Source organism: Mizuhopecten yessoensis, unplaced genomic scaffold (genome assembly GCF_002113885.1).
Source record: "Mizuhopecten yessoensis strain PY_sf001 unplaced genomic scaffold, ASM211388v2 scaffold11133, whole genome shotgun sequence".
NCBI classification, from domain to species: Eukaryota; Metazoa; Mollusca; class Bivalvia; order Pectinida; family Pectinidae; genus Mizuhopecten; species Mizuhopecten yessoensis.
In genome coordinates this window covers 2,964,300-2,985,999 of record NW_018408896.1, presented here as the reverse complement: position 1 = coordinate 2,985,999, position 21,700 = coordinate 2,964,300, and the positions used below count along the sequence as shown (strand labels likewise).

Sequence of the window (21,700 nt, the reverse complement as noted above, 5' to 3'; positions counted from 1 at the left end):
CTGTCTATAGTGACTCTGTGACTAGATAGAGGTAGCAGAGATCTACCAGGTAGGTTGTCTGGACAGTAACATCTGTCTATAGTGACTCTGTGACTAGATAGAGGTAGCAGAGATCTACCAGGTAGGTTGTCTGGGCAATAACACCTGTCTACAGTGACCCTGTGACTAGATGGAGGTAGCAGAGATCTACCAGGTAGGTTGTCTGGGCAATAACACCTGTCTACAGTGACCCTGTGACCAGAGATATACCAGGTAGGTTGTCTGGACAGTGACCCTGTGACTAGATAGAGGTAGCAGAGATTTATTAGGTAGGTTGTGTTGACATTAGTTCTGCTGAGCTATCTTATACATATTTATGAAAAGGTAATTCTAGAAGTGAACTAAAACAACTTCTCTCTATTACAATTTTTATTCAATACGAGAAAAAAAAATCATTGTTAAGCATCTTGAGATCAGAATCTGACATATGATTTATTTGCAGGCCTTTCATGACAAGACTATCAGACAAGGTGCTATACCGGCAGCTCTCAGGAAAGTCATGATCACCAAGTTCCCCAATTTTGACAAGTACCAACTAGGTATGTGACTTAATTACCAAGGATTGTTCTTTAAAACTGTTCATGTTTACCTTGGAACATAGAACTTAAGGAAATCTTTCTTTTAAATATTTTTCACGCATATAATTATGATAGTGAAAATTCTCTAAATAAGTTATATTTTAAAATTAAACATCTTTATTTCAGTTAATGTTGAAATTTGTAGAAACAAATGATATGAATACTTTAAATTGAGGTTTTTGAAGTAAAACCAATTTTCATGATGTAATACTTACCATAACTTTAGTATGCATATACAATACCTACACCCATCTTTGTAGCCCAAAAACAAAAGATTCAAATATCCCTACCTCCCTACCGTGACGTAACCTCTATCTCGATGACAGAGCCACGGAGTGATCTCCCTTCCTCAAACCCCCTTTTATGGAGCCTAAAGGCAGCCAGGATGAGGAGGCAAGGGGAGGAATACAGGGTGGGACTCCATAAAGTTATGGTAAGTATTACATCATGAAAATTGGTTTTACTTCAAAAACCTCAATTTCATTTCAGTAATAATTACCATAACTTTAGTATGCGAATTCGTCTTACCGTAGTGGAGGCTTCGAATCCAGGCAGACCAGGCTGACGGAACAAACTCGAGACATGCTCAAGGTAGGGAAAAGGTTCAAGGAACCCCCCTAATAAAGCCCCGAAAGTAATTAAAAAATGGAAAACCTCCCCGTGAAACGAGCAGGTGTACCACCGTGGTGCCTGATAGCATACTATTTAAAATCACTGAATTACTGTGGAGGAACAGCCACAGACTGTGCAACCACCACCGGTCCAAGGGAATACAATCCATCAGAATGAGAGGCCAAGGACCGGAGATAAAAATCCGTGAAGGTAGTCTGTCCGCGCCAGAAAGCTGCGGACATGACCTCCTGAAAGGGGGACCCATTGAGGAGGGCCCATGACGCAGCAAGGGCCCTGATCTCATGAGCTCTCACCTTATACAACGCCCGAACCTGATCATCCGAGTGGTCGTAACCGTACTTGATGACCTGACAGATCCATCTAGACACTGACTGAGAAGAGATATCCTGTTGACCCTGCTTAATGGGCAAAAACAGACGAGATCGAGGACCTCGCCCCCCCCTGGTTTTATCGAGGTAAAACCTAAGCGCCCGACAGGGACAGAGCAACCTATCCCGTTCCTCAGCTCCAACGAAGGCAGTCAAAGACGGAATCTTAATCGGATCGGGCGAGAAGCCAGGAACCTGATTCTTAGCCATAAAGGCAGGATCAGTGAGAAGGGTAACGGCAGAGTAATTCCTGGACCATCGGAGGCAAGAGGGGTGAGAAGACAAGGCATGAATCTCACTCCTCCTTCGACCTGAGGCCAGGGCAACAAGGAATACCACCTTGTAAGTAACAAACTTCAAGGAGGCAGACGCTAAAGGCTCATAAGGTGCCCGCATCAGCGATTCGAGCACCAGTGGCAAATTCCACTGCGGAGCCAACTGCCGGACCCTAGGCCTGTCCAACCCAAACCCCCTAATCAAGGCAGAAAGAGAGGAGGACGAGCCTACCTCCGACCTACCATGAACAGAGAGAACACTAGCAATGGCCGTGCGATAACCAGCGATAGTGCCAGGGGCAAGATTGCGGTCCCTAAACAGCCAAAGAAGGAAGTCCGCAATCACCTGGACAGTAGCCTTGATCGGATCAACCTTCCTGCCGACACACCAATCACAGTAAATCTTCCATCGTGACTGGTAGACGGCAGATGAGGAAGCCCTAATTGATCGAGCGATGCGATCTGACACGTCCCTAGAAAAGCCCGCCTGAGCGAGGCCTCCTGAGATAGCTTCCACGCGTGAAGGTGGAGGATCTCCGGACGAGAGTGCATCGTCCTGGAACGAGGCTGGCGAAGGAGGTTCGCTCTGAGAGGAAGAGCCAGGGGCTCTTCCACCAGAAGCGACAAAAGCTCCGGAAACCAAGGCTGCCTCGGCCACAGGGGCGCTATCAGGAGGAGGGAACACTGATGCTCCCGAAACTTCTGCAGCACCCTGCCCACCATGTTGAAGGGTGGGAATGCATATGCATGCATTCCCTCCCAATCCAGAGACAGAGCGTCCACGGCCCAAGCCCTTGGATCTGGTACCGGAGAGACAAACGTTGGCAACTGATTGTTCAGTGAAGTGGCGAACAGGTCTATGTGAGGCCTGTCCCACACCTGACAAATTCCCACGAAAATCGAGGGATTCAGTTGCCACTCTGTCAAAACCGGCTGGCGGCGCCTGGAAAGAGTATCCGCCAGAACATTCAACCTGCCTGGCAGATGCTTGACACAAATTGTCAACTGCATTTCCTGACATAGAAGCAGAATGCGGATAGCGAGGGCACACAGGGTGTGAGACCTGGTTCCCCCCTGTCTCTCCAGATACGCGACAACCGTAGTGTTGTCCGTAGCCACACAAACCACCTTGGAATGCAGGATCTCCCGAAAAGACTGCAGAGCCAACAGAACAGCCCTCATCTCGAGCACATTGCTGTGCTCCGAGAGCTGTTCCCCAGACCACTCCCCCGACTGGCAACGCCCGTCGAGATAAGCTCCCCACCCTGTCATGGATGCATCCGTGTACAGGGTCATAGTGGGAACTGGCTTGGACAAAGGAACCCCTCGGAGAACATTGTCCTGATGAGTCCACCAGCGTGCGTACTCCTTGACCGACTGGTTCAGAGGAAGCAAGGCTTCCCAATCCCTTGAAGAAGGGACCCAGTTGGCAAGGAGAAACATCTGGAGAGGCCTGATGTGAAGTCTCCCTAAGGGGACCACATCGGCCAGGGCGTTGAGATATCCCAGAAAACTGAGAAACCAACGTACCTGGACTTGAGACCGGCCGATAAAGGTCAGAGCAAAAGCCCTGGCCTTCTCGAACTTCTCCATCGGTGGAAGGGCGATGCCCTGAACCGTATTGAAACGGTTCCCCAGAAAAACAAAATCCTGAGATGGGGAAACCTCCGACTTTTCTCTGGAAGGAATGAAGCCGACCTTGAGTAAGAGTTTCAGAACCAACCGGGTGACCTGTACCAGAGACTCTCTCACTAGGTGGAGCATGAGGGAGTCGTCGAAATAGATGTGAACATCTATTCCTCGAGAGTGCAGGAATCCCACGACCACCTGCAGCAGCTTGGTGAAAACCAAAGGTGCAGTCGTGAGCCCGAACGGCATGGCCCGGAACTGGAAGACCTTTCCGTTGCAAGTAAAACGGAGGTACTTCCGTGCCGACTTCTTGATGGGGATGTGGAAGTAGGCGTCCTTTAGATCTACTGAAGTCGCCCACATTCCCTCTCTCACGGAGGCGATAATACCCCGAGGAGTCTCCATCTTGAAGTGAGGAGAATCTACGTGCTTGTTGAAGGCACTTAGATCTATGATGGGACGCCACGCCCCGGACTTCTTCCGAACCAGAAACATTCTGGAGTAGAACCCGGGAGTGCATCCCGACATAGGAACCTCCTCGACCGCGCCCTTGGAAAGCATGGTCCTTACTTCCTCCTGGAGCGCCAGAGCCTTTTCCGGATCCCCCGGTGGAGGAAAAAAGATTGGCTCTGACGCTAAGGGCGGATCCCGCACTAGCGGAATGCCTAACCCCTCCTTGATCACAGACAAGGTCCATGCGTCTTCCGTAATTTCCTTCCACTCTGGAAGGAAAGCAGAAAGACGACCCCCCACAGGAAGATCTGGTCGAGGCAGATCGAGACCTTGCCAGGCAAGAGAATCGTCTGCTGACCCGAAGCCTAATCCTGCGGGAGAAGGACCTAAGCTTGAGCCGAGAGGACTGCATTCCTCCCGGCCAAACTCGTCGTCTGACACGACCAAGGAGGGAAGAAAAGAGTCAGGAACCCTTCTTCTTACCCCCAGGAGGGTTCTTACCCTTCTTACCCTTCCATTTGTTGCCCTTGAAGGGAGGCTTATACTTGGGCTGCGCAGAGGACTGCGAAGCCGAAGGTTTAGCCTTCTTCTTAGGAGGCGCTGACCCCTGCGAGGTACTGGCCTTCTCAGCCTGAATCCTCTTCACCAGAAGTGCAGAGGCGACCGAGTCCTCCTTCAAATCCTTCTGAACAGAAGGAAGGGCCCCTCCAAAAAGAGTGGACCCTGAGAAGGGGGCAGTCAACAGTCTGGAACGGTAAGGCTCATCGACCGGGCGATTTTTCAAAACTGAAAACCGCCTAGCCAACAAGACATTGACGAGGGATGACACCTGTAAAGCTGCCAGCGCTCTCAATGCCCCGTTCAGGGCAGAGGTCACTCTGTCCTGGATGTCGGCCTGCTCTGTCTCGGTAATCCGACCCTCAGGCAAGTCGGATACCCTATATAGACAAACCGTCAAGTAGTCTATATACGACAGAATCTGGATGGAGAGACGCAGCAGTCTCTCCATCTTGTGGTGTTCTTTGGGACCGAACACCACCTGGTCCACCGATTTACCGGGCCAAGCTGCAAGTTCCCTCGATTCCAGCTTAGCTGGTTGAGGGGCAAGCAGACCATCATGTGTGGCATAGTCAGTGGCGTGCACCTCTGACAAATCGCCAACACTGAGCTGCAACCCAGCATACCCAGGACTACGGGTTGAAGAAGAATTCTTCCCTAAAACCCGAGACTGGGCGGTGGCCAGAGCTGAAGACACAATGGTGCCTTCTGGCAGAGAGCGGTCCGACCGAGCGGACACCCGAGGAGCCACCAAAGAACCCAAAAGGGTGGTGGACTCGGGGACAGATGATGCCGAAGGTGGTGGGCAAACCTCCTCCCCAAGAATCCGGGAAACGTCAGCCCTAAGGCCCCGCATACCGGATAACACATGCTGGGCCTCAACCTCAGCAGCCTCAGGGTCTCCCTCATCCTGGAAGTCCTCCTCTGAGGGCAAGCCCTCCTGAGGACTGTCGTCAGACGACTCGGAAAGACCAGCGTCTATATCCGAACAACCAGGTGAAAGATGAACAACATCATTGTCCTCTGCCATACCCGCGCCCTCAACGTCCATAGCCTCCACACCATCCAGACCAGAAGCCTGGGGCGGAGGAAATGGGCCAGCCAGAGGGGCCAACCCGAGAGAAGGCTCCCCGTACCGGCGTTTAGGTGCAGTGCGCCTAACGGCCGTGGCTGTAGGTTTAGGCTTAGTAGCCAAAACCCTACCCTTGGACCCAGAGACCAACGAGCCTGCCCGAGAGGCAGAAGTCCTAAAGGTCCGACACACCTTCTTAGGACCGGCCGATAAGGCCCCCGAAGTAGCAGAAAGTTGGGGGGGGTCAACAGAACTGCTAACACGTCTCCGCGAGGGAGAGACCAAACCCCAAGGATTCCATGACGGAAATGCCATGGGGTTAAACCCATATCCCGGAGGATAGGGGAAAGGTCCCGCGGGCTGGGAGTGACCCCAGAACTGGCCAAACTGGCCTGCCTGAGACTGGGGCTGGCCAACTTGCCCAAAGGGCGAAGGTGGACCGCCACTCCCTCCAGGTGGAAACCCGGACATGTACGGGCTAAGCCCGTAACTGCCGGGATGCTGCCGCAACCCAAAACCATCCGCAGGCTGGTAAGGGCGGCCCAAGGATGGTTGCCCGCAGGCACCCGTATACCCTAAGCCAGGGGAAAACGGAGGCCGGAAACCGGCCCCCTGTCCAGCAAACCCAACCCCTGGGGGGAAACCCCCCAGGTTCCCAGAAGAATGAAACTCGGGACCGGACCTAATAGGACCGGGTCCGGGTAACTGACCGGGAGGGTATGCCTGACCAGCATTGATGCCGGGATTAGTGAGCTGCGCGTCACTAATCCCGGTAGACACAGACAATCCCGAAAGAAAGTCTGTTGTCACACCAGGACCTGAACCCGAAAGAACAGGCCCGGCACCAAGACTGTCCCCAACGACAGCACCACCTGGAATGCCGGGATCACTGACAGAGTCAGTGACCGGCGGCCGGTAGTCCCTACCCGAAGGCAAGCGCGAAAGCTTACGGGCGTTCCCGGCCAATTCGACCCTTGGCTGTGCCAAGCCAGGGTCAGGCTGCCCCTCCCCTACTCCAGGGAGTTCCTGGACAGGAAGGGCCACCCCCTGCTCACGAGAGGGACTTGCCGAAGCAAGACCCCCCGAGACAGGAACAGAGACAGTACCACCAGACCCCAGAGAGCTGGTGGCACGACCCCTACCTCTCTGCTTCCCTCGCTTACCGGAAGAAACAGACGAATCTGTCTTACGGTAAGTTGAGGGTAGCTTTGGAACAATGAAGTCCTTGCCCTGAGATTTTGACTGTGAACAAAGTTCACAAGGCGAAACCTCACTGCAAGGACGACACCTGGGACAGGCATCATGAGGGTCCCGTTCCACAAAGAAATGGGAACACCCATGAGCACTACCTCGTCGCTGTCCCGACCGAGACATACCCTCCAAAGCGAACGTAAACAAAAAATTTACAAGCAGATAAAACGGGAAAATAAGGTTAAAATACGATAGTACAAAGTACGCAACGTAGAAAGAATTTCACCCGTAATATAAATCAGAAAACGGTTAAAATAAATAACGTTTGCCGAAACAAACAACCGTCACCGAAATAAACAGAGGTCGGAAATTAACCCACGATAATGGCGGACCGTGGCACACCACCGGCACACGTGGAGTAAAATAACCGGCCGTAAAAGGCACAAAAATAATTTTCAACAACAATTAGTTATATCAATAAAGGCAGATGGGTATAAGGCACACAAACTGCGCAAAAATATGAGTTGACACTCAAACCAAACCGACAAAACAATGTTTTGAATTGGAGCAAGCTCCGTGCGTCAGCATGCAGCAGGCGCCATAAAAGGAAGAGGAAGGGAGATCACTCCGTGGCTCTGTCATCGAGATAGAGGTTACGTCACGGTAGGGAGGTAGGGATATTTGAATCTTTTGTTTTTGGGCTACAAAGATGGGTGTAGGTATTGTATATGCATACTAAAGTTATGGTAATTATTACTGAAATGAAACTGTTATTTTGAATCAATCTGACATTTTGAAAGACTTAATTTTATGAACTGATCTGATATGTTAAAAAGTCCTTATTTTCTGAATGTGTCTGATTTCTTTAAAGTCTTTGCTTTTTTTACAGCAAAATACAACAAAGACAGTTCTAAGAAAAAGAAGAAAAAGAAGACAAAAGAGGGTGATGAAGATACTACCACCTCTGCCACGAGAGGTAGAGGTGGTGGTCGTGGTGTAGGTAGAGGTCGAGGCAGAGGTCGTGGTAGAGGTCGCGGAGGGTTTTCAACACCTGAACCGGTACCAGCGAAACAGAGTAAGAAGAAGAAATCTCTGTTTGATTCCGACTCCTCGGATTCCTCCGACTCTGACTCTGAGGACGAACTGTTAAAAAGACAGGTAGGATATCCATAATATTTCCATTCTAATAATGAACAAGAACTCACTACAACTTCTTTGAGGAAAAGAATGTTTGCTATTGGTAAAAAAAAAACACACAAAAAAACTGATATTCACATGGGATAATACAATTATCACTGTTAGAAATACATTTATATAACTGGTATCAGTGTGTGTTAAATAGATACAGCCAAAAAATGGACATGTCTTAGAGTTCAAAGTAACAAAAGAAAGTAGTATTTCATTATAAATTGTGTCTGAGGTCAAAACCATGAGTCTAGGACTAATATTCTGCTTTTTACAAGTCACTAAGGATATATTTTTATCACATCTACAGATCAGTAACATAGTTTATGATGAGAAGGAAAGTGAAGCAGAACTTTCCCAGGCCAAATTTTCATTGAAGCAACTTATCCGGAAACTTCACATCACCGAACCAGTTGAACATGTTATGTGTCTGATTGGAAAAAGGTAAGGACACTTTATAGAAATAAAGCATGTATATGCTATACATGTTTATGTGTAATACTTTCCTCAGAGTGTAAAATGAGCTGACCACAATGTGTCTCGAGAGAAGAATTCAAATTACTTCCATAAATATATAATTTACAAAGAAAATTTATCCGGAAAGTTTTTCTGCATTACATTAATGTTAAATGTATATAAATAGTTATTTGTAATTTGATAACCATTTCATTGCTGGATTTCCAGGTACCCAGACAATATGGAAACTTTCTATCAGAGTCGTCTGCCCGGAACATTTGAAGAGGAAAGGGCAGGAAAGAGGATGAAGCTTCCGATCCCCGAAACGTGGGAGACTCAGGTGTCACTGAAGGGCAATAAAGCTAAGACATGGGAGGACCTTATAGGTAGGTTTTCTTACATACCAGCTTCTTACTTACAGTCAATATACTGCAGGTGTTTTCTTACATACCAGCTTCTTACTTACAGTCAATATACTGGAGGTGTAATAATATTCTAATCCATTCACACTGGTAAATACTGGGGGTTAAACAATATTTTGACACTTACATCCAAAATGTTATTGTAAGAAAAATATATATGCGATGTACAACTGTGCAAGGTCATAGCCTCATTCTCAATGATAGGTTGAACAATGTTTATGCAAAAATTATCACTGTACTGTATAATGCTTTTACAGTCAAACTTGTCTCAACGACCACCTGTATTCAGTGACTTCCTGTCTTAAACGACCTAAATTATACCCCCAATGATATTTACTATATAACTGACCTATATTCAACACACGTGACTAACGACCATAACATTTCACACCAAAAAAAAACCTGTCACGTGTGACTATTCCGATATTGAAAACAAAACCAGAAATTGTAGAATGGAAAACTTTGCGCGATTTTGCGAGACTTTGTCATGAGTAGTGTTTTCATAGGCAACGAAGCCATACCTCACACAGTTACTGACAATAATGGCTTCGAAATCAAAACGTAAACTGTTGACGCTAAGCGAGAAAGAGGAGGCGATTAGGCAATAAATATTCCTTTCCATAAATCCATGATTAAATGAGAAGAATTCCATGTCAAAGTCATAAATAATTAGTTTTTCCTCGCTCGAAGTGAAGTGTATTTTGCACAAGTTTGTCATGTTCTCTTGACATTAAAATGATATGCAAAATTCGAACCATAGAACTTCGTTGTCATTCTGATTGGAAATTATGTAAAACTGTTTACTGTTAATTATTATAATGATGTTGCATGTGTTAACCAAGATGAATTTGCCGTATGAATTTGTTTCCTGATGAAACTTTGTGAAATTAAAGCACTATAGAGAAATGTGTTTTGCTGAAAAAAGAGAAAAAGTTTGAAGTCATTAGTGGTTTGGGTTTTTTCACCGGAATTCTCATAACCTTGATAGCTTCAAAAACTGTCTTATTTGATTGTATATATATTCTAACTGACGGCCATAGAACTGTGGTGAGTGTGGTCCATTGTATATATATTCTAACTGACGGCCATAGAACTGTAGTGAGTGTGGTCCCTTGTACATATATTCTAACTGACAGCCATAGAACTGTGGTGAGTGTGGTCCCTTGTATATATATTCTAACTGACAGCCATAGAACTGTGGTGAGTGTGGTCCATTGTATATATATTCTAACTGACAGCCATAGAACTGTGGTGAGTGTGGTCCATTGTATATATATTCTAACTGACGGCCATAGAACTGTGGTGAGTGTGGTCCCTTGTATATATATTCTAACTGACAGCCATAGAACTGTGGTGAGTGTGGTCCCTTGTATATATATTCTAACTGACAGCCATAGAACTGTGGTGAGTGTGGTCCCTTGTATATATATTCTAACTGACAGCCATAGAACTGTGGTGAGTGTGGTCCCTTGTATATATATTCTAACTGACAGCCATAGAACTGTGGTGAGTGTGGTCCCTTGTATATATATTCTAACTGACGGCCATAGAACTGTGGTGAGTGTGGTCCCTTGTATATATATTCTAACTGACAGCCATAGAACTGTGGTGAGTGTGGTCCCTTGTATATATATTCTAACTGACGGCCATAGAACTGTGGTGAGTGTGGTCCCTTGTATATATATTCTAACTGACAGCCATAGAACTGTGGTGAGTGTGGTCCCTTGTATATATATTCTAACTGACGGCCATAGAACTGTGGTGAGTGTGGTCCCTTGTATATATATTCTAACTGACAGCCATAGAACTGTGGTGAGTGTGGTCCCTTGTATATATATTCTAACTGACGGCCATAGAACTGTGGTGAGTGTGGTCCCTTGTATATATATTCTAACTGACAGCCATAGAACTGTGGTGAGTGTGGTCCCTTGTATATATATTCTAACTGACGGCCATAGAACTGTGGTGAGTGTGGTCCCTTGTATATATATTCTAACTGACAGCCATAGAACTGTGGTGAGTGTGGTCCCTTGTATATATATTCTAACTGACGGCCATAGAACTGTGGTGAGTGTGGTCCCTTGTATATATATTCTAACTGACAGCCATAGAACTGTGGTGAGTGTGGTCCCTTGTATATATATTCTAACTGACGGCCATAGAACTGTGGTGAGTGTGGTCCCTTGTATATATATTCTAACTGACAGCCATAGAACTGTGGTGAGTGTGGTCCCTTGTATATATATTCTAACTGACGGCCATAGAACTGTGGTGAGTGTGGTCCCTTGTATATATATTCTAACTGACAGCCATAGAACTGTGGTGAGTGTGGTCCCTTGTATATATATTCTAACTGACGGCCATAGAACTGTGGTGAGTGTGGTCCCTTGTATATATATTCTAACTGACAGCCATAGAACTGTGGTGAGTGTGGTCCCTTGTATATATATTCTAACTGACGGCCATAGAACTGTGGTGAGTGTGGTCCCTTGTATATATATTCTAACTGACAGCCATAGAACTGTGGTGAGTGTGGTCCCTTGTATATATATTCTAACTGACGGCCATAGAACTGTGGTGAGTGTGGTCCCTTGTATATATATTCTAACTGACAGCCATAGAACTGTGGTGAGTGTGGTCCCTTGTATATATATTCTAACTGACGGCCATAGAACTGTGGTGAGTGTGGTCCCTTGTATATATATTCTAACTGACAGCCATAGAACTGTGGTGAGTGTGGTCCCTTGTATATATATTCTAACTGACGGCCATAGAACTGTGGTGAGTGTGGTCCCTTGTATATATATTCTAACTGACAGCCATAGAACTGTGGTGAGTGTGGTCCCTTGTATATATATTCTAACTGACGGCCATAGAACTGTGGTGAGTGTGGTCCCTTGTATATATATTCTAACTGACAGCCATAGAACTGTGGTGAGTGTGGTCCCTTGTATATATATTCTAACTGACGGCCATAGAACTGTGGTGAGTGTGGTCCCTTGTATATATATTCTAACTGACAGCCATAGAACTGTGGTGAGTGTGGTCCCTTGTATATATATTCTAACTGACGGCCATAGAACTGTGGTGAGTGTGGTCCCTTGTATATATATTCTAACTGACAGCCATAGAACTGTGGTGAGTGTGGTCCCTTGTATATATATTCTAACTGACGGCCATAGAACTGTGGTGAGTGTGGTCCCTTGTATATATATTCTAACTGACAGCCATAGAACTGTGGTGAGTGTGGTCCCTTGTATATATATTCTAACTGACGGCCATAGAACTGTGGTGAGTGTGGTCCCTTGTATATATATTCTAACTGACAGCCATAGAACTGTGGTGAGTGTGGTCCCTTGTACATATATTCTAACTGACAGCCATAGAGCTGTGGTGAGTGTGGTCCCTTGTACATATATTCTAACTGACAGCCATAGAACTGTGGTGAGTGTGGTCCATTGTACATATATTCTAACTGACGGCCATAGAGCTGTGGTGAGTGTGGTCCATTGTACATATATTCTAACTGACAGCCATAGAGCTGTGGTGATTGTGGTCCCTTGCCTTATTATGAATCTTGACACATTACTGTGGGGTTGTAACCTCAATTTTTTATAATCTCAATCTCAACAGAATTTTTGGATTTGAACACCTACTAATGAGTATCTAAATGGTAAAGTGTTATTATATACTTGTAAATCTTAAACAGTCTGCCAAACTGATGGTGTATACATAATACATTGCAAAATTCAATTAGAGTATTTATGACAGCTTCAAATTGTGATTCCTGCGAGGCTGAAACTATGCAAGTTTCAAAGAGGCAATTGACCATAGCTGTATAGCCAACAGGAAGAATATACAAATTAACTTCTTAACTCACATTTAAAATCTTTAAATTTCTCTATTGTCATCAATCTCACAACTGCAAGTTCACTCAATATCATCACTGTACTCAGATGATCTTCCCTCAAGATGTTGATAAATCTTTTCCGTTCTCCAGACCATAATAAGCTCCCCTTTATGGCCATGCTGAGGAACCTGCGGAACGTGATCAAGGCTGGGATATCTGAAAAACACCACACAAACATCCTTCACAGATTGACTAACGAGGTTTGTATATTTCCTTATTTCTGTTTCATATCAGAAAGCGGACAGATGGTTGAGAATATAACTGTAAATCACTTACTATTAAATAGGAAATATTTGCTTTATGTCACGGTTTTATCACCCTGGTAAAATACTAGCCGCTTCCTACCGACTCGGCTAGGGAGAATTTCTCTTTAGCACATTCTGTAGAGTGTAAGACTAGTAAGCCAGAAGGCCCGGGTTCGACTCCTAGCGAAGGCATTGAATAAATAATTTATTTTTTTATATTTTGCTATAGTTTATATTTATAACATATATACAGCAAGTAGTACTACTAAATATAATAGCAACAACTATAAAAAAGAGTGATAATTGATAATCAATTGTTCTTAAATGTGGTGAATAAATTTAACATATAGATGTTACTTTAATTCACTCTCTGCTCATGTACTTTTAATTAGTCCTTTTGATAAGAAGGGCAAGTTCATTACTGAACATGGACTTATCACTGGAAAAATCTGCTACAAAGGGGTTGGTCTTATTACTGAATATGGGTCATTCACCAGTAAAATCATCTAATATAAGGGCTGGGCTCATTACTGAATATGGGTCAGTCACGGTTTAAATCATCTGATACCAGAATATGGGTCTATTACTGAATAGGGATATATCATTGTAAAATACATTGAGAAGGGAGTGGGCTGTTTTACAGAATATGGAATTATCAATGGTAAGTGTTGTGGTTCGCCACGCATTATTTCAACGTGAAAATAGTAAATTGATTGTTGAATAAACATTAAGTATTTCATAAAATTTCTTATTCTGATTGCAATTTTGTTTGTAGAAACAAGTTGTGAACAGCAAGCAGTTTCCATTCAGGTTCTTTTCTGCCTATGAAGTTCTAGGAAATTTAGAAAAGGACTATGAGAAAAGTCGTAAGTATTGGAACTCAAGATTGTTGAAAGGGCTGAAAGGCAATAATATCAGACACTGTTAGCAACATGGTGTTTTTTTATCTTTTCCAAGATGGTGAAATTTATAAATTAAACATAAAACAAAAAACATTTTTAAATATTAAAAAAATCAATTGCCATGAAAAGAATCATTTGAAGTGTGAACAAAATAACCATTTAATTTTTTGTTTTGTTTGAAGTTTTATTATCTCATTTACCCCTGGAGATACATTTGAACTCTTCCAATTCAAAGCTTGGAATAGTTCATTATGAAATTTCAGGGGTGAATGATTCAAGTCAAACAGTTTGGTAACCTAAATAGACTCTCAGACTCAAAGCCTGTAGCCTTATCCTCATACATTTCTTAATCAGTTGTTTTCAACTTTTTATTATTGTCTGAATGAAAACATAGATATATTTAAAACACTTCTTTATCTTGTTACGAAATTATTTCTTGTTTTGTATCCTGATACAAAACCAATCCTTGTTTTGGTGATTTTTTTTTTATTAAATTTCACATTGATCGATGGTTGTTAAAAAAAAATGGAACCATGATCTTGTATGACCTTGTTTTACCAGAATCTGATATAGTGGAGGCGGCAGAGGCTGCAACCAATCAACTAGACCCTTCTGAAACACAAGGACGTGGAAGGGGTAGCGGTCGTGGGACCAGAGGTAGCAGTCGTGGGGCCAGAGGTAGTGGTCGTGGGGCCAAGAAGACCAACCCTGAAATGTGGTGGCTGGATAAGAAAAAAAATAAAAACAATGCACCACAGTATGTATACTTCAACCAGACTTTATAAGATTCAAGGGAAATATTGATAAGGATTTGCTCACCTGCCTTCATCTGGCATCAAACTGTAATAAATGACTGCTCATGGATAACCAAAAGGCCTAGTCACGATATTCGGCAAGTAGCATGATTTGATGAAGGGATAAGAAGTGTTATAAAGTGGATGACCTTGACCCGCTTTCTAGGTCACAGGAATCTTAATTTGTTAAAGTCTTTAAACCACTTCTTATCAATAACAAAGAGTCTTAGGGTGTTCATTATTATATTGTACCAAGTATTTTTTTTTTGGAGGTACAGTGTACTGAGTACTGTTTTCGAGGTACAGTGTACTGAGTATTGTTTTGGAGGTACAGTGTACTGGGTATTGTTTTGAAGGTACAGTGTACCGAGTATTGTTTTGGAGGTACAGTGTACTGGATATTGTTTTGGAGGTACAGTGTACTGAGTATTGTTTTGGAGGTACAGTGTACTGGGTATTGTTTTGGAGGTACAGTGTACTGAATATTGTTTTGACACCCTGATGTCACGTGTTTCCAGTTATACCAGAAAAAATATTTCATGTTCTCTTAAATTTCTTTTCAGGATGTGAGTAAAAACTGACATGTTTATTTTAGAGTTTATTTCGAAGACAACTCATGAATTTAATCACTCAGAAATGCACAAATTAAGTTAGATGGCTAAAGTGGTAATTTCTAAAGGAAATGTGATGGTGTCTTATTAGTTCCTTACTTTATCTCCACTTTCTACATTACAGGGAAACGCAATTTGACAAGCAACTGATTGCAAGGTACAAGAAAGCCCTTGATAAATCAGTGAAGATCGCCACAACCTACAATGTTCAGCCAATTAGGGGACGAACTATTGTCCTGTGTGACATTGGACCCAGCATGGAGGTCAATTGTACTGCAGCCAGGGGATTGGGCAAACCTAGACAGGTACTATTTTTTAAGTATTTTAATGTATTGATATGTGACATTTTGACTTGTGTATACAGTAGATAATTGCTGTTAGCTAGCCTGCTTTTTGTCTCGCCGCCACGAAGAAGTGGAAGCAAGACTAAGGTTTTCCTTTGGCGGCGGAGGAGGCATCAACATTAAGTTTTTAAGTTAGTTTCACTGAAAGTATAGGTGCTAGACCAACCAAACTTGGGCCATAGATGCATCTTAGGTAGTACATCTCAATCTATGTATCAAATGCTGGATATGGCCTACCTTTCATGGTCCATTGACTATGTCAGCATCTCCATCAACATTAAGTTTTTGCATTTAAGTTAGTTTCATTTCAAATGGTGTCTAAATTGATTTTATTTCACCGATATGTTTATTGATGGTCAAAGCGGTGCACAGGCGAGACATATCAATCCGAATTGCTTGTTTTATAATATTTAACTGTTATTAGACCTTTTTACCTTAAAATTTAAATTGGTTGCAGATGAAGGAGGTTGCAGTCCTGCTCGGCTTGATGTGCAAATATTCGTGTGAGGAGTGTGATCTGGTAGCTTTTACACCCAACACTTATTTCAACGTCCAGCTCAAGTCGGGCACCATTCTGGAGAACATGGATGTAGTCCTCGACCCATCGACTGTAAGGCTCACGTACTGTGTTTCTTTTGCTTGTTATCATTACTAACTTTCCAACACCTTTTCTGTGAGGTTTTATATGACAAAAGAGCAAAAACGAAGATATCATGTATAAATCTGTCTAAATATTATCTTAAGATAGTTAAATCCTTACAACCTATCTTCAATGCCACCAGCAGAAGAGTTTAACTGTTAGTGTTTGTGAGATACTTAAAATCCTAAACAAAAACTTCGAATTTTAATTTTGATTATGTGAGACCTACTAAATTGTAAATATCTTTGAAAGAGAATTTCTGTACATCATTAATATAACTTTTCTCTGTTTTAATTACAGCTGCTAAATGCTGAGGTGAAGAATTCGGAGTCTCTGCCTTTCATGTTGCCACACAAGATATTGTCCGATGCTCTGAGGGACAGAATTCAGGTAGGTAACATAAAATACCCTAAGGGGACACCCACAGGGACAGTTTACACAGAAATAATAATCATGTTCAGTATTTTGTTTAATTGTAATTCCTGATACTTAAAACTTCTTAGTATAGTATTTTGGTGTTTCTGAGTGACAACTTGAAACCTGACCTTTCTTGGTCTAGCTAGGCTGACAACACGACACCATATCTTGACAACATGATATTTTTGTGTTTTTGTCGACAACATGATATTTTTGTGTATCTATGATAAAATGACATTTTTGTGTTTCTGTTGACAATCTGCCGTCTTTGTGTTCACCATACATTGAAAACTTGACATATTTGTGTTCACATTGACAACCTGGCATCTTTCTATTTACACTGGCGACCTAACATCTCGTTTACCTATACTTGTACTATTGACACGCTGACATCTTTGTGTTGTACAGGTTGACAACTTGATCTTCCTGAGCGGTGGGGATAATGTACCTACCCAGCAGCAATATCTCTCAACATTTTTGAAGAAATACAGAGAAATTGTAAACCCCAACCTGCTGTATGTCAACATTTCATTTGCCGGCAGAAATTGTGGGTAAGTTAATCATGAAATGTGGAGTAAATTAATAAGGAATTGTGGGTAAGTTAATCATGAAATGTGGAGTAAAGTAATAAGGAATTGTGGGTAATCAAATAAGGAATTGTTGGTTTTAAATCGTGAATAATGGGTAAGTAAATCAGAAATGGTGGGGAAACTAGTCTGATATCCTAACTTGTGGTTTTTTTATGAAACAATTTTATATTTTAAAAGAGTATAAAGCTTCATTTTAGGTAAATATTTTCATTCGGTCTAAATTAAGTTTTTGTAATAAAACATAATATTGACTGACAGAAACAGCAATTTTGTAAAGTTCCAAAATGTTCAAAAAAGAATTTAATTTTTTTCTTTGTCTGGTTTGTAGGTTCTCAGAAAGTATCACTCCCGAGCACGACAATGACATTTACATATCTGGTTACAGCGACCAGATACTCAGGTAAGGCTACATAACATTACATATCTGGTTACATCAACTAGATACTCAGGTAAGACTACATAACACTACATATCTGGTTACAGCGACCAGATACTTAGGTAAGGCTACATAACACTACATATCTGGTTACAGCGACCAGATGCTCAGGTAAGGCTACATAACACTACATATCTGGTTACAGCAACAGATACTCAGGTAAGGCTACATAACACTACAGATCTGGTTACAGCAACAGATACTCAGGTAAGGCTACATAACACTACATAACTGGTTACAGCAACTAGATACTCGGATAAGGCTGCATAACATTACATTTCTGGTTACAGTGACCAGTGGCCACTTGTATAAAACATCTCAAAGTTGAGGAAAATCTCAAGTAATGCATTGTCTATGTGAAATTTTAGGCTTGAGGAAATCTCAAGAGTTGAGATGTTTTATACAAGTGGGGCCTGATACTCAGGTAAGGCTACATAACACTACATATCTGGTTACATCAACAGATACTCAGGTAAGACTACATAACACTACATATCTGGTTACAGCGAGTAGATACTCGGGTAAGGCTACATAACACTAAATATCTGGTTACAGCGACCAGATACTCAGGTAAGGCTACATAACACTACATATCTGGTTACAGTGACCAGATACTCAGGTAAGGCTACATAACATTACATATCTGGTTACATCAACAGATACTCAGGTAAGGCTGCATAACACTACATATCTGGTTACAGCAACAGATACTCAGGTAAGCCTACATAACACTACATAGCTGGTTACAGCAACTAGATACTCGGGTAAGGCTACATAACACTACATATCTGGTTACAGCAACTAGATACTCAGGTAAGGCTACATAACACTACATAGCTGGTTACAGCAACAGATACTCAGGTAAGACTACATAACACTACATAGCTGGTTACAGTGACCAGATACTCAGGTAAGGCTACATAACATTACATATCTGGTTACAACAACAGATACTCAAGTAAGGCTACATACCACTACATATCTGGTTACAGCGACCAGATACTCGGGTAAGGCTACATAACATTACATATCTGGTTACAACAACAGATACTCAAGTAAGGCTACATACCACTACATATCTGGTTACAGCGACCAGATACTCGGGTAAGGCTACATAACATTACATATCTGGTTACAACAACAGATACTCAAGTAAGGCTACATACCACTACATATCTGGTTACAGCGACCAGATACTCGGGTAAGGCTACATAACATTACATATCTGGTTACAACAACAGATACTCAAGTAAGGCTACATACCACTACATATCTGGTTACAGCGACCAGATACTCGGGTAAGGCTACATAACATTACATATCTGGTTACAACAACAGATACTCAAGTAGGACTACATAACACTACATATCTGGTTACAACAACAGATACTCAGGTAAGGCTACATACCACTACATATCTGGTTACAGCGACCAGATACTCGGGTAAGACATAATATAACAATGTGTTGAAAGTGTTCTTTTCTCACAAAACTGCTGGTTTACTTATCTTCAGTACAATGTGAATTGGAGGAATATTGTCCAGAGTTCCTTCAGTATAATATTTCAGTGCAGTAGCACTCTTAAAGTTGGCATCAGATCGGTGCTAACACAAGGTAGCAAATACACCAACATATACCAGCCAAACATGCTTACACAAATGGAGATGCACCTTAAATGACCTTAGCTGTAAACAGAACATTAAATCAGATAAACTGAACCTAATCAATCTTCAGTATCACCAGGTTCATAGTTATTAAAGAGGGTATTTGAATATTTTCTGATCCACCATTTGATGTGTTGCAGGTTTATAGTAATTAGAGAGGGTAGCGAGTATATTGCTATTTTCTGATCCACCATTTGATGTGTTACAGGTGTATAATAATTAGAGAGGGTACCAGGGTATATTGCTATTTTCTGATCCACCATTTGATGTGTTACAGGTTTATAGCAGAGAGAGGTGAAGGAGGACAGCTGAGACATGTAGAGAAGATAGACGAAGCATTTGACCTTCGACCCATGCCAACCACATCAGCAGACAGGGGAAACAAACCCAAATTGGTCAATCCTGCCAAACCACTGGCCGTGGTCTCTAACTCCCCGAGGTAAAGAAAGACAGAACTCGGGTACAACATCATCAATTAAAATTAAATTCATTTCATTGATCTATGCTCTAAGATATAAGACAAACTTCAACTGTGTTTATCTGAGGCTGTTTGTGGCTCTTAAACAAACATAATATATCTTTACAGCTGGAAAACCATCCGAGTGTTCATCTCCTCAACATTCCGCGACATGCATGGCGAGAGAGACATTCTCACCAGGAACATATTCCCAGAGTTACGTGCCCTTGCCAAGAAACACTTCATTAATGTATATGAAGTGGATCTCCGATGGGGAGTGACGGAGAAAGACACAAAGACAAACAGGTAGATCAGTGTTTTATAAACTTAACATTTGAATCTGGTATATGTTTAATACCAGTGTATATTTGGTACAATTTTTATTGTGAGAACCTCACATTTATGATACAGTAGATCTTGTTTTTTGATACAACTGACAGTATTTCTTAAGTCAATATTGTTTTACACTGTTGTACTGGACACATTTTATATTTCCATCCTATTTTCTCTAACATCATTTATAAACAGAACCTTTTTGTAGATCAAAAAAAATCTCAATTAACATTGAACACCTTTAACTTATTCATCCCTAAAGTCACATTTGAACCTTACCAAATCAAAGACTGAGCAAGTCCATTTTAAAAATGAAGGATTTTAAAAATGTAGGGGTAAATGAGTTAAACCAGTACAGAGTTTTCAATAAACAACAAGAATTTTCAATTAAAGAGTTGGATGGAAAAAAAGGTGGTTATTTTAACAATTTTTGTTTTGATATCTCCAGGACCATGGAGCTGTGTCTCTCCGAGGTAAAACAGTGTAACCTGTTCCTTGGAATCCTGGGAGAGCGTTACGGCTGGATACCGGAGAAGTATGTCGTCCCAGATACAGCCGAGTATGACTGGGTCAGAGACAGCAAACCTGGGCTGTCTGTCACAGAGATGGAAATGTACGCCGGAGCCCTGAGTCAGCCACAGGAGGCTCAACAGTCCGCCTTCTTCTTTCTCAGGGACAGCCAGTTTGAAACGTAAGTGTGTTAATATACCTTCTCTATGGTGTATGTTTGATTACCTCTACACCACTGTTTTTAGTATCTTCTGATTATATTTGAATAATACAACAGAAATAGTAGGAATAGTACCACACTGCCATTTTACTTAAAATAAATACTGTCGATATGTTTTGGTATCTTGTATAAACTGTTTATCAGTTAAGTTAATTGGTAAACATGATCTCATGAATTGAAACATTTTGTAAATATTGATTAAGGTGCACCTAATCATATATTCTATTCTGTTACTGGGCATTCACAGATTAACAGCCTTATAAATAGATGTTTTAAAAAAAGTTCATTTACAATGACATGAATATGGTATCAAGAAAAAGAAAAAAATCTCTTTTCTACATCTTTTGTAGGGACATTCCTGCAGAATTCACATCTGACTTTGTTGCTGAGAACGCTGAGTGTAAAAACAAAATGGCCGACCTGAAAACAAGGATACGAAACAGTGGCTTGGAAGTGTATGAGGGGTATCCATGTCACTGGGGAGGGGTGGCAGAAGACAAGCCCCTTGTATCAGGCCTAGAACTGTTTGGTGCTAGAGTCCTTAACAACCTCTGGAACTCAGTGAACAAACTCTACATCAAGGAGGTAAAGTAACTCATAATGAACATTTAAATCTGGAAAGAAGTCAAGGTTGAAACCTGAATGAAAACAAAAAAAGCTTTTAAACAAATGTCTGTTTTTGACATAAAGACATAAAAAATGGTGAAAACAAATTAAACATCTTCTCAGAGAGCTGATTTTTTTTTTACTTCACCTTAAATTAAATGAC

The 21,700-nt window shown here is 42.2% G+C and overlaps 1 protein-coding gene across 1 annotated transcript in view; it reads left to right on the top strand.

The window, feature by feature from the left end:
- LOC110466407 (telomerase protein component 1-like) overlaps window positions 1–21,700 on the top strand; it is a 59,576-nt gene that overhangs the window by 10,948 nt on the left and 26,928 nt on the right. Inside the window, exons 7-22 of the mRNA XM_021522860.1 lie at window positions 7,686–7,739; window positions 7,863–7,954; window positions 8,292–8,425; window positions 8,666–8,823; window positions 12,860–12,969; window positions 13,790–13,880; window positions 14,478–14,673; window positions 15,446–15,626; window positions 16,123–16,275; window positions 16,606–16,695; window positions 17,131–17,273; window positions 17,641–17,712; window positions 19,689–19,850; window positions 19,998–20,174; window positions 20,650–20,892; window positions 21,282–21,516. Coding sequence (XP_021378535.1) covers window positions 7,686–7,739; window positions 7,863–7,954; window positions 8,292–8,425; window positions 8,666–8,823; window positions 12,860–12,969; window positions 13,790–13,880; window positions 14,478–14,673; window positions 15,446–15,626; window positions 16,123–16,275; window positions 16,606–16,695; window positions 17,131–17,273; window positions 17,641–17,712; window positions 19,689–19,850; window positions 19,998–20,174; window positions 20,650–20,892; window positions 21,282–21,516 — 2,291 coding nt within the window. The remainder of the gene's footprint in view (window positions 1–7,685; window positions 7,740–7,862; window positions 7,955–8,291; window positions 8,426–8,665; window positions 8,824–12,859; window positions 12,970–13,789; window positions 13,881–14,477; window positions 14,674–15,445; window positions 15,627–16,122; window positions 16,276–16,605; window positions 16,696–17,130; window positions 17,274–17,640; window positions 17,713–19,688; window positions 19,851–19,997; window positions 20,175–20,649; window positions 20,893–21,281; window positions 21,517–21,700) is intronic.